This window comes from Phocoena sinus, chromosome 19 (genome assembly GCF_008692025.1).
Source record: "Phocoena sinus isolate mPhoSin1 chromosome 19, mPhoSin1.pri, whole genome shotgun sequence".
Classification (NCBI taxonomy): Eukaryota; Metazoa; Chordata; class Mammalia; order Artiodactyla; family Phocoenidae; genus Phocoena; species Phocoena sinus.
The window spans coordinates 7,569,426-7,581,832 of NC_045781.1; the positions used below are offsets into that span (position 1 = coordinate 7,569,426).

Here is a 12,407-nt window from a genome sequence, read left to right on the forward strand (position 1 = left end):
GCTCAGAGCTGGGGGGAGTGAAGCTGGGCGGGGGAGATCGCTCTGGGGCTGGAATGTGTCACTGAGCGGGAACGGTCTGCAGGTGCCGGGGCAGACCCCCGAGCAAGGAAGGTGGGGGCGGGGACGGCTCTCCGAGCCAGGACCCCGGCCCTGGGGCTCTGTGCGGAGACACGTACCTGATGGGGCAGCCCACCCCCATGCCCTCTGCCGGGGGCTCTTCTGTTCGGGCCGACGCGAGGCCTCTGTGGGTGCTGAGGTGCTGCGGCCTGTCCTCGGCCCCAGGGGCCTTGTGCCGGGTGCCGACCTCTGTGTCCACAGGAGGATCAGAGGCCTGGCCCGAGGGGGGGCAGGGGGTGGGGCCAGCTCCCAGCCGCAGAGGGGGAGCCAGGGAGGACGGCCAGGCAGGGCGGCTAGGCCTTGGCCCAAGCAGGCTGGAGAGGAGGCGGTGGCAGAGGAAAGACACAGCGGGAGGAGGCATGGAGACAGAGCTTGGGGGCCAGGAGATGCGAGAAGATGGGGACACAGATGAGGGAACAAAGAGATGGTGAGAAAGCGATCATGAGGGCGGTGGTGGAAAGACAAGAGACACGGGGGGCTCCCCGGTTCCGCCTGAGGTGCAGCCTTAAAAAGTTGGGAGGGACACCTGAGATCCCCCCCAGAGACCTAGAGTGAGTTCCAGACGGAATAAGACATCGGGAAGGCAGGACCGGATAGCACCCAATGGGCTGGGGGTCGGACCCAGTGGCCTAGGGACAGCCGGGGGCCAGGTCCTCCCTCCCCCTCAGGAGGCATCGGGCAGAAGGACGAGTCTCACACACTCCAGGCCTCATTCTGGTCCTTTATTGCCCCTCAGGAGCCCCCAACTCTTCCCCCCTGCACGGTGCCTGCCTTTGGGAGGAGGGGAGAAGGCCCCACGCGGCCTCTCCCTGGGAAGTCGTGGCCAAACCCAGTTGGCAGGAAGACAAGGGCCAAATTCTGCTGGAGGAACCCACTCCTTGAATTTGGTCCAGCCACTGTAAAGCACCTGAGTTCCCTGGGGGAGGCCAGTGGCAGAGAGGTCAAAGGGTCACGCCAAGTGCTGCAGCTAAGTGTCCACAGCAACACAGGCCACGCCAGGCCCGTCAGGAAAAAAGCCAATGGAGTCTTCTGACAGGTCGGGGGGGAGGGGGTCACCGGGCTAAACCAAGGTTTGGGGCAAGAGGGGTCACCAGAGTCAAACCCACTGGTCTTATAGGGCCATGGGTCAAACCCAGTCCTCTGGTTGGAGGAATCGTGGGAGCAAGCCAAGCCCTAGTTTTAGAGCCACGGATCAAACCATATCCTTTGGCAAGGGGGGCATCGGACCAAACCGAGTCCTTTCAAAGAACAATTAGTCAAACAGAATCCATCACGGCAGCCGATGGGCCAAACTAAGTCCTGCTGGAGAAGCGCTGGCCAACGCATCTGAACGAGTCCCTTCCAGGGGAATGAACTTCAACTTCAGTTCCCAAGTGGAGGGCCAGACAGACGCGGCCCGGTTGGCCTCAGACACTGATGGTGCGGAAGACGGTGAAGCCTGACAGGGCGGTGCTGACCAGGAGCCCAGGGCACTGCGGGTGCCAGTGAAGCTCCTTCAGAGCCGTCTCGCCCTGGTGCACAAACAACAGCTGCTGGGGAAGGTCTGCCAGCGCAGGGTCAGTCTCCGCGTCGCCGGCCTCGGGGTCCCGCTCCACCGCCAGGTCCCACTGTGTGATCTGGTCGTCTGCACCCGAGGCCGCAAAGACCCCACTGTCCTGGGGGTGCCACTCGACGGAGGTCACGGGGGCCACATGCTGCTTGAAGGTGGCCACCGGGGAGCCAGACTACGGGAAGATGGGAGTCAGGGCCTCTGAGCCCCTCAGCCTGACGCCTGGGGTGACCCAGGCAGAGACTCCCACCCCTCTCCAGCCTTAGGGTTCAACCAGGGCTCCACCCCTTGTGCCCCCCACAAACCCAGGTTCTCTGAAAGGGACAGAGCGCAAAGTACAGCTGGTAATAAAGCTGTGATGTCCCAGGGGCTGCTGGGAGTTTGGTTTCACCTGCAAAGAAGCCCCTCCCAGCTCCAGGCCACAAAACCCCAACCCTTGCTCCTCCCTGGGCCTGCCTCCGTTTCCTTCCCTATAAAAGGAAGGCTCCTTCCCTATAAAAGGAAGGCGTGGTTCTGCAAGTGCTCTCTGCCCGCTGGTTCTAGAAGGCCTTAAAGTGGGCAGCGGCATGACTCCCAGCCTCCAGAGAGAGCTGAGGCAAAGAACGACACTTTCACTAAAGCGAAGGTGCTCGTGGGGATTGGTGTCTCTCTCATTTGGAGAAGTGGCTCCAATGTTCCAGTGGCCAATCCACTTTGGCCCTGTGACCTGGCCATGCACCTGCCTGGGGGGCTGGAATCCATTTCTAGAAACTTCCCCAGGGCTGATTCTGTAGAACTCATTACACTGGGGGGAGTAAAAAGACAATCCCGGGAAGGCCCAGAGGTGTATGAAGTCACGGCTTTGTCCAGAGGGAGGCCAGGAGCTGCAACTTCTCCTGCCTGGAGACCCTCTCAGCTCTGCAGAGTCAACGCTTAGCTGGGTGGTCACATCCTACCTGCTCCTGTCCCTTCTGGCCCTCAGTTCCCCCTCCCAAAATGAGTGAGCTGGGCTCTGCTCTCAGCTATAAAATCCACGGAAAGAAAAATGACCGTCTTCTGAAGCCCTTGAGTCCCTGGGCAGCACGGCTGGCGCATGGCTCCCTGCGGGCAGATGAGAACCGTAGTCTCCGCCACCCAGCCCCTTCCCCGTGTCAGATCTCCAGATGGTAGAGGGAGCGACCCCACAGCAGCCCCAAGCCTTCCTCTCGCTGAACCTGTTTCCTCATGTGGACCCCAATTCAGAGGGCCTTCCCAGTTCTGGTGTATAAACCATCTCAGGAGGGAAAACCCACAAATCCTAGTGGCCTCCGGTAGCAGGAGCTTCTCCCGCCCCAGGTGTCCAGCTGGGACAGTACCTTGAACTGCCGCAGGTCCCAGACCTTGAGGGCTCCGTCATCCCCGCCGCTGAGCAGGAAGGGCTCCCGGCGGCTCCAGCTGATGACGTTGACATCCCCATCGTGGGCGGTGGCGGTGGTGAGCATGCAGGCCTTGCTGGGGGCTGCCCGGATGTCCCAGATGCGGACGGAGGCATCAGCTGAGCAAGAGGCAAATACCTGGACAAGGCAGAGTCGGAGGCAACCTGGTGCACCCCCGCCCCACTCTGGAGACCGGGGTCCAGTGGTGGGCTACCCTCTTTTAGTGACCCCCTCATTAGGACCTGACCCCCTCCCCACGCCAGGAGTCCAGACCCCCAGCCCTCCCTCACCGTGTCCTCGGTTGGAGACCACTGCAGGTCCTCCACGGAGCGTGTGTGGCCCACAAATGGCCGCTGGTCCACATGCCAAGAACCGCCGTCCGCAGGCGTCCAGAGGTGGATGTTCTTCTGACAGTCACCGGTCAGCAGGCGCCCTGCGAAGGGGAGTCAGGACACGACCCTGTCCCGCCTGGCCACAGCTCACTCCCACCTTAGCACCCACCCCTGCAGTAGACCCTGCTCCTACCCAGCCCTCAGGGCTAACTGCACACCCCAGGGACTCACCAGGCACACGAGGGGACCAGTCGAGTGCAAAGCCCTCGCCCATGTGGCCAGAGAAGGCGAAGATGGGCTTCACGCGGGCCTGCTCATCCCGGAGGAAGGTCGCTAGGGCCTGGTGGTCATCCACCACCTGCAGAAGCCGCCGCAGTGCAAACACCTCCACCTGGCCCTTCTCTGACCACACCCCAGCCACTGGCTCCTCACCCAGCCACGACACCTGGAGGGGAGGGAGAAGGGGAGCGGAGGTGAGAGGGACAGGAGGCTCCAGGTGGCAAGCACAGCCCCTAACATCCCCCAGAACCAGAACTGCAGCTCCTCAGACCCGCCCCCCACCCAGGGCTGGGACTACAACTCCCAGAAACCTTTGCGGGAGTGGAATCAGGGCCTGCAAGAGCAGTTTGGTACCCGGGACAACTCCCCACCCTGCGGTAGAGAGGATGGTGCGAGAGGATGGTGCGGGGAGGACAAAACTCCTTCCGGACTCCCAGGAATCGAGGCTGTTATTCCACTAGCCCCCAGAAGTGTGTTCAGGCTCCTGGTCTCTGTAACTGTCTAAATGTAGGCTGCTCACAGGCCTGTCTCCGGATCTCTCTGCCTGTTTACCTTTGCTCACTAGGAGATCCTGTTCAGCCTCAAGGTTTCCAGTAGCCCCTAACCCTGACCTCTCTCCTCAACTCCAGGCTCACAACGAACTGACTGTTTAGACATCACAAGGCCAAAGCCAAGTTCCTAAATGCCCACTGCCACCTACTCCTCCCTGGAGGTCCCACCTTGGGCCCCAAACGGCAGGACTCATTCCCCACTTGTCTCTCCTTCCTCACACCCACCACCTATGCTGGCTCTACCCAAAATGCCACACTTCCAATCCTTTCTCAGTACCTCTGCTGCTGTCACTCGTGTTACTACCGAAGTCACCCTTCCCTGCATTCCTGTACTGGCCTCCTCACAGGACTGTCCTTCTGCCCTTGCCTCCCTGCAGTCTATTCTCAATACAGCAGTAAGAGGGATCCCTTTAAAACACAAGTCAGATCCCTGCCATCCTTCACTCTAAACCCTCCAACGGTTCCCAATTTCTCCCCAAGTAAAAGCCAAGTCCTTACACTGGCCTACAAGGCCCTAAACAATGTCTCCTCTGTGCCCACCTGCCAAACCCTGTCACTCTCCCCCTCATCCATTCGGCACTGTTCTCCCCAGCTTCCCTCAAAACTCCTCAGTACGCCCCAGGGCCTTTGCACTTATTTCCTTGCCCGCAAACCTCTTCCCACAGATATCCTTGCCTCACTCCCTCATTTCCTGCGGGTCTCTGTTCAAATGGCACCTTATCGGTGAATGCTTCCTTGACCACACTATTTAAAGAGGCAACCCCACTCCAGAAGACCCTAACTCCCTTACCTTGTTTCATTTTTCTTCACAACACTTAGCATCTTTGGACATACACACATATGCTTAGTTTCTTCTTGTTCCCTTTCCCACTGGTATGTAAGTTTCAAGGAGCCAGAGACCTTTTGCACCCTGTTAACTCCCCACAGTCTAAAACAGTACCCGAGACACGGTAATACTTTAATGGAAATACTTCTCAAGAACTATGAACCAAGCACTGCTCCAAGTACTAGACACACAGCATCTCATTTAATTCTCACATCAACCTGATTAGAAGGGGTTGTAACTCTGAAGCACAAAAGTAACCCCCAAGCCCACAAGAATCCCTGAGCAATAACAGAAAACATATATCTCAAGTTATAGCCAAGTGCTGTTTCTAGACACCTGAATAACTTTCAGTTATTGAAATAACGCTTTATGTCATTTCAGTTTATCCTCACACCGGCCCCATCACGTAAGCTTTGTGACTCTCACCGTTTTACAGAAGAGAAAAGAACATTAAAAAATACTCCTCTGTTAAGAATCCGCCTTCCAACGCAGGGGACACAGGTTCGATCCCTGGTCGGGGAACTAAGATCCCCGTGCCGCGGGGCAACTAAGCCCCCGCGCTTGCTCTACAGAGCCCACGCGCCTCAACTGGAGAGCCTGCCTGCTGCAACTACTGAGCCCGCGTGCTCTACAGCCCGCGCCACAACTAGAGAGAGGCCCTCGCGCCACAATGAAGGATCCCGTATGCCGCAACTAAGACCCAACAAAGCCAAATAAATAATAATAAATTTAGTACAAGTGATGCTTGCTGAAAAAAAAAACACCTTATAGCATCTAGCACATAATGACAATTACTATAATATATAAAACTATGTGCCAGGGCTTCCCTGGTGGTGCAGTGGTCGAGAGTCCGCCTGCCGATGCAGGGGACACGGGTTCGTGCCCCGGTCCGGGAGGATCCCACATGCCGCGGAGTGGCTGGGCCCGTGAGCCATGGCCGCTGAGCCTGCGCATCTGGAGCCTGTGCTCCGCAACGGGAGAGGCCACAACAGTGAGAGGCCCGCGTACCGCAAAAAAACAAAAACAAAAAAAACTATGTGCCAGGTGCTTTCCTAAGAGCTGAAGGGCGTGGGTGCACGGGGGTGTGCTCCAGAGAACGCAGGGCAGGCTGCTGGTGCTGTATTTACCCGAACTCTGTTGATGCCGCCATAATGGGGCACCATCGCCAGCTCCAACTGAGGCTTCCGCTCTTCATCGTCCTCCTCCTCCTCCTCGTCACTGCTCTCGGATGGCGGCGGCTTTGTCCCATGCAGATTGTGCATCCGAAGCATCATCAGTCTGGGGGAGGTGTGGCATGAATGCGGCACCGGGTGCCGGGATCCTTAGTAAGGAGGGTGGGAGGAGGCTGGAAACCCCGACTTCTAGGTCCTGAGGAAGAGGGAGCTTGGAGGCTCAGGTCCCTGGTCCTGGGAAAGCGTCAGTTCTTACTCACCTGTTGCTTTGGGCGCTCTCGGCCTGGGTCCCAGCACACAGATAAAGTGTAAGAGGAAGCTCGGTCCGGTTGTCTCCCAGCTGATCCCGGACTATGTCGAAGCTGAGACAGGGGGCGCCTGGGGATGGAAGGAGAAGTTGGAAAATTAGGTTGGGACAGAGGGATCTCAGTCCTCTCGAGTGTGATGTCAACCCTCTTACACCCCAATCTTCTCTTTCAGAGTGCCTCTTAAGTTAAAGGCTCAGGACCAACTGCCCTCTCAGGACCCAGGATTCCAGTCCCCTCCTTCCTCAGGACCCAGGATTCCAGGTGCCCAGGCCTACCAGTCTGTGCTCGGTGGTATAGCACGTAGGCCTCCTCGTCCATGACCAGCTCCTCGCCTTCGCGCAGCGGGGGTCCCCGGCCGGGTAGGTAGACCTGGGCCGGGCCCTTGGACCCTGCGTCGAGGGACTCGGCGTCCATAGGCTCCCCGGTTTCACACGTGCGCCGCCGACCCTTGCGCGCAGCCATCTTTGGAGCCTCCCGCCGCCGGCGCGAGGTAAGAGCGTCACTTCCGGGTCTCTCTTCCCTTCTTGTGAGGCTCCTCCCTACTGCGCGGTTACCTTGGAAACCTCCTCGTTCACCAATTAGAGAGGACAATGGGGAGAGGGGGTGAAGGAGAGCTAAGGTAACGGCGTCCTGGCCTGGATAGCTAGGCCTGCAGATCCGGGGAAACTATACCCTCCCCATGACTTTGGGGCGCTCTGCCGCAGAGCAGCGGCAAGGCCTCCTGGGAGTTGTAGTTCTGCAGGAGGCCTGTTTTCCTCATCAACTAGAGGAGCTCCAAGCCCCGACTCTCTCCTCCACCTTTGACTCCCAGCCCCTTCTTTCCACTTAATTAATTATTCATGTATGCAAATAAGAGCCCTTACTGGCAAGGAGACTAGGTTTCTGCTTCCTGAGGACCCATAAAGCCAGTTTCTTCTCCCCTCCTTGTTATGAAGGCTTTAATTTACTTCAAAATGGTTAAGTGTAGACAGGATGATATGTGTAAATCAGCTGGTTGAATCTACCCTCTAGGGGCAGTCAGTTGCCTCCCCAGGCGTTCACCTTGAAGCTCTGGTCAGCAAGCACTTAATCAGAAAGTCCACCCTCTGGAGGCAGCTATTACAAGTGCTTCCGCTCTTTTTATTGCCCATCAGCACCAGAGGTTTGGCTAATTGGCATAATGAAATGTTAGAAATAGGTTCTCATTGGTGAGATTAACGGAATTCAAGATATGTGGATTGGCTGGGGTATAATAGACACGCTCCTCGCTTGCATGAACAGGATATTAAGAACCTAGCAAGCCTCATTACCTGTTGCCATAGGAATGGGACCCTAGACTTGATCCTAAAAAAGTTTTGATCCCAGATCTTTCTTGAGTTCTCTGTCCCACTTCTCCTTCCACCCCAACCCCTTCTCAGCCCTTCTCTTCTTAGGGTCTTTTCTCACCGCCTCTTTGAGTCTTTACCTCCCACATCCCTCCAGGGTCTCTGTTCTTGCCGGAATTCTCTTTCTGCCCCCTCTTCCTCTGTGGGACTCTTCTGTTTTTATTTCCTCCAGAGAAGCTTGAGGGGGACTAAGAGACAGACACGGAGCTCACATTGGGCTTGAGGAGGCATAAAAACATGGTTTATTCCAAACACTGCAATATGGGACAGGAGAGTGGGAAGGGAGGTTGGTGATGAGTGTGGACTCCCAGACCCCTCTCTTCCACAACCCAGCTCCAGACCCGGCTGGAGATCTGGGAAGAGAAGGCTTTTGAGGGTCTGCTGGGTCTTCACTGAAAGGTCATAAATAAGGGTTGGTTTTGGAGAGCATGTGATTAGTGGCACCTGGGGCTGGTAGTGAGGTGCGACAGGGTGGGGAGTTTTGGCCTGATGGAGGTTGGGATCAACGCTGGGGCAGTGGAGGCGGGGCTTCCGTTGGGGGCGTGTGCTAGGACGAAAGAGGGGAAAGCTACCGCGGGTGGAAAAGGAGGAGGGGGAGTCACGGTTTGACGTCGAGGGACAGAGTCTGGTCGGGGAACGGTCTGGGGCTCGGGTCACAGTTTGGGGTCAGGGGTCACAGTCTGGGGTCGGATGACTATTTTTTGGGGTCGGAAGTCACAGTCTGGGGTCAGGGGTTTCTGTGTGGCGGGGGCCAAGGTCTGGGGTCACAGTTTGGCGAACGCGTCTCACAGTTTTGAGTCCCGATGGATGAAAGGTTAAAAACGGGCTTCCCCGGAGGCGTGGCTGGGGCCGGGGAGCTGCACAGTGATGTGGGGGCCACGGCCCCAGGCGTGGGGGAGTGACGCGGGCGTGGCGTGACCCCACCACCTCCTGCCCCATCTGGTGACGTTAAAAAGCCCTTGTCGGGTTTAAAAAAAAGTCCAGTGGGCTCCAAGACCCCTATCCCCTTGTTCCCAGGCTGGGTGAGATTTGAGGGACCAAATCCCCCCCGGCTCGAGGTGCCCCCATAGCGAGGGGCGCAGGACGCTGCTCCAGGCGGGGTCCGGCCAGTTCCATTTCCTTCCTTCCCAACCCGTGCGGGTCCTGTCCACCCCGCGTGCTCCCTCGGGCTGTGGCCTGCGCTGACCGAGGGGGCGGCGGGGCCCCCCAGGCCGCGTCATACCTCGGACTCGAGGCTGGAAAAGTGCGCCGAGCCCCGGCGGGTACTCAGGTCCCCTCCCCGGTGTCTCCGGTGGGGCGCGGCGGGCAGCGGCGGCCCCCAGTGCGCGGCGTGCGGGCACCTGCGCGCGTGGCGGGAGGGCCCGGTGAGCCTGCGCGCGGGGGCGGCGCGGGGACACGAGCTGAGGTCCTCGAGCGATCGCGAGGTGGGCGCGGGCGGCGGGAGGTCCCAGCCCCCTGCGGCGCGCCGGTGCCGGTGGTGGTGCGGCGCGGCAGCTGCGGGCGCGCGGTGCGAGGCCCGCGGGCGGTGAGGATGCGACCGCGGGCACCCGCAGCGGGCCCGGCGCCGGGGCGGGGGCCCCGCGGCCCAGGGCGGGGGCGGCGGCGCCCACCAGCCGCCGTCCAGGCCGTCGTGTGAGCAGCTGAGATGGCGCGGCGGTGGCAGCAGCTCCAGGCTAGCGCAGTGGCGACAGTGCCAGGCGGCGGGGCCGCTGCGCGGGGGCAGGTAGTCCCAGCTGCCGGCGCGCCAGCCCCCGAGCTTGTCGACCGACCAGTAGCGGCCAGGCGGCGGCCCGAGGCGCTCGGCGTACGGGTAGGGGAAGTCGGCGAACCACCAGGGCTCCAGGCCGCCCAGCGACGCGCCGCCCAGGCTCTCCGAGTCCTCCGAGTCCGACGGCGACGGCTCTAGGTCTAGGTAAGGACAGGGGGGCGGCGCGGCGCGGCACGGGGGTGGCGCGGCCTGGGCTCCGCCGCCCGCGCCCCCCGCACCGCCCGCGACCCCCGCGCCGGGGCCCAATAGGGGCTGGCTCTCGGGGTCCGAGCGCGGCCAGCGCGTGGGCGCCGGCGGGCTCTCGTCCTCGAAGGCCAGGCGGCAGAGCGGCGGCCCGACGGCTGTGGCCGCGGCGGCCGGGGGCGCGGGCGGCGACGGGAAGCCAGGGAAGGCGCCGGCGGGGGTCTCGGCCGGCTCTTTGTCGCGCACGATGGCGAAGTAGGAGGGCGGCGGCTTCTGCGGGGGCTGCGTAGCCGGCGGAGATAGCGGGCGCCCAGTTGCGCCCCGGGGCGCGGCGCGCGCCTCGCCGACGCCCAGGCCCTGCGGCTCGATGGGGCCGTAGTAGCGGTGGAAGCCGTCGGCCAAGCTCGCGCCCCCCGGCGGCCCTGCACCTTTGGCGCGGCGCCAGCGGTCCACAGTGGCGCGCTCGCGGGGTATGAAGGGCGCGGAACCGGGAGCGGGCCTCGCCGCCGGGTACACCGGACTGGGCAGCGGCTGCGGCGGCGGCGGGGGCTTGGCGGGCGGCGGGGCAGCCTCCGCGCTGCAGCAGCTGTACATGCCCTGCGGGGGGTCGCGGCATAAGCCCGGTCAGCGCGGGATGCTGCGGACCACCTACCTTCCCTCCGTCCCCTGCAGCACCTCGATCCAGCTCCCTTCCATTTCTAGGCGTCCCAGCCTGTTTCCTCCCATCTCTTTCCCTCCGCCTCCCTCTCTCCCCCATACCCTGGAGAAGGCCAGCAGGAAATCCATGCGATGGGTGGGCCCCAGGCAATGCCGCAGGCGCCAGTACACCAGGTGCTCCCAGGCGAAGACCAGCAGGGAGAGGCCCATGGCCACCAGGAGCATGTAGAAGACGCCCGCCATGTTGTCGATGTCCAGCTTGCTGCTCATCACCTCGATTTTGTCATTGTGGCAGATCCCAGAGAGCCACAGCCGCTCCAGCATCTCGATCTCATCTGGGGACAGGAAGGTGGGAGGTCACCTTCCGTGGGCGCCCTCTGAGGACCCTCCTCTCTGATATAGGAGTCTAGGTCCTCATCCCCTCCTTCCCCAGTACCCAGGGGTCTTTGCCTCCCCTCCCTTCCCCATCCCCTGTGGGCATCTCTGCGTGAAGCCGCACCATCCCCCAGGAACTGCAGCAGTGCCAGGTCGATGGGCCGCTTCCAGCGGGAACCCTTGTGCAGGGCGATGCCGTAGCCTGTGGTGGCAAAGACCTTGCCCGAGCCGATGGTGACGAGCTTGCAGCCCTCATCTTTGCGGGCCATGTAGTTGAGCACAGCCGCGTCGTAGATGAAGGCATCCAGCTTCCTGCCGGCAGGGGCATGAAGGGCAGGGTCAGTTCCATGCAGATGCCCGAATGGGCAACCCAGAATCCCTCTACCTCCTAACCTCCAACTGCTCCAGATTCTAACTAGTGGTGAACTGCACCTTTTTGTGCCTCTGTTTACACATCTGTCAAATGGGGACAGCGGCAATACCTCCCTTCCAACGTTGTTGCCCGGATAGCCCTCGGAGCAAAGGAAGGGCCAGAGAAGTGTTAGCTGTGACTGTTAATGAAATAACTACTGGTTCAATCCTTACTGGAACCTTCCAGAGAAGGTCCCATATACTCCTCCATTTTAAAGAGGAGGACTGAAGCTCAGAAAGGAGAATCATACAAATAATAATAGTGTTAACGATGACTTCTGTTGTTCCAGGCACTGTTCCATCTACTGTAATAACTCCATTCTCTCAACACTCCGATGAGGTAGAAACTATTATCTCCATTATTCAGAGTGGGGAAGCGCAGGCTCAGACATGCATCTTAATTTGCTTGGGTTCTCTCTCTAGGCCCTAATTTCTACAGTTTGGTGGGAAGATAAGCACGGATACAGAATTAGTAGTTCTCACTGGTGCATACATTGTGGCACTCGCCACAGGTCACTTCCTTCCCAACTGTTGCCACTTTACATTTATCTCTGTGAGGACTTGATTAATCTCAGCCTCTCCTACCGGAATGCAAGCCCCTCTAGGGCACGATCCAACACTGTCACGTTCTAGGCTGTGACCCAGCAGTTCCTGACACATACAAGGTGGTCGTAAATATTTGTGGAGTAAATGAATGAATGGATAAAGGAATCCACACTTCTGTGGATTCCACACTGTGTGACTATCCTATGACATAAAATAAATACTCATGATCTGATCTGTGAAGATGTCCAGGGCGTATTAATGAAAAAAAAACAAAAAAAACCCACTAGTCCTGGAATCCTAGCTAGAATATAGTTCCATAGTTATTTTGTGGGGTGAAGTTTTGGTCATCTTAATTGTAGACACCAGACTAGTTCTTAGAGGGAGGTATCTGTCCTTTCTAGTCCAACATTGTCCCAAAGAACATTCTGGGGTGATGGAAATGTTCCATCTACACAGCCCAACATGGCAGCCACCAGCCACCCATGGCTCTGGAGCACATGAAATGTGATCAGTACGACAAAGGGATGTAACTTTAAATTGTATTTAATTTTAATTAATTAAATTATTATTATTAT

General features: G+C 59.1%; 2 protein-coding genes across 3 annotated transcripts in view; both read right to left on the bottom strand.

Moving 5' to 3' along the window:
• Positions 1-818: 818 nt before the first annotated feature.
• Positions 819-7,009, bottom strand: GRWD1 (glutamate rich WD repeat containing 1). Of its 2 annotated transcripts, none has more exons than XM_032614766.1 (7): positions 6,804-7,009; positions 6,481-6,598; positions 6,176-6,326; positions 3,624-3,837; positions 3,351-3,493; positions 3,001-3,198; positions 819-1,841 (listed from the first exon to the last, which is right to left on the bottom strand). In XM_032614766.1, exons 1-7 carry the CDS (start codon positions 6,988-6,990, stop codon positions 1,524-1,526), a joined length of 1,329 nt encoding a protein of 442 aa, XP_032470657.1. In that variant the 5' UTR covers positions 6,991-7,009; the 3' UTR covers positions 819-1,523. The 2 variants fall into 2 exon arrangements, with proteins under 2 accessions (XP_032470657.1, XP_032470658.1); XM_032614767.1 differs by having other exon boundaries at positions 819-1,628; positions 6,804-7,004.
• A 1,102-nt stretch (positions 7,010-8,111) lies between these two features.
• The window catches only part of GRIN2D (glutamate ionotropic receptor NMDA type subunit 2D), a 34,039-nt gene continuing 29,743 nt past the window's right edge, over positions 8,112-12,407 (bottom strand). The window contains exons 11-13 of the mRNA XM_032613545.1: positions 11,000-11,187; positions 10,603-10,835; positions 8,112-10,440 (exon numbers count right to left, since the gene is read on the bottom strand). Of these exons, the coding sequence (XP_032469436.1) occupies positions 9,109-10,440; positions 10,603-10,835; positions 11,000-11,187 (1,753 nt within the window). The 3' untranslated portion in view covers positions 8,112-9,108. The remainder of the gene's footprint in view (positions 10,441-10,602; positions 10,836-10,999; positions 11,188-12,407) is intronic.

Excerpts from the sequence above, each read along its gene's own strand:
- GRWD1 (XM_032614766.1), bottom strand. The coding sequence starts at position 6,990 with ATGGCTGCGCGCAAGGGTCGGCGGCGCACGTGTGAAACCGGGGAGCCT. Across the intron at positions 3,838-6,175 it reads GCGGCATCAACAGAGTTCGG|GTGTCGTGGCTGGGTGAGGA; the intron begins GTAAATACAGCA and ends CCTCCCCTCCAG. Across the intron at positions 1,842-3,000 it reads GGGACCTGCGGCAGTTCAAG|TCTGGCTCCCCGGTGGCCAC; the intron begins GTACTGTCCCAG and ends ATCTTCCCGTAG.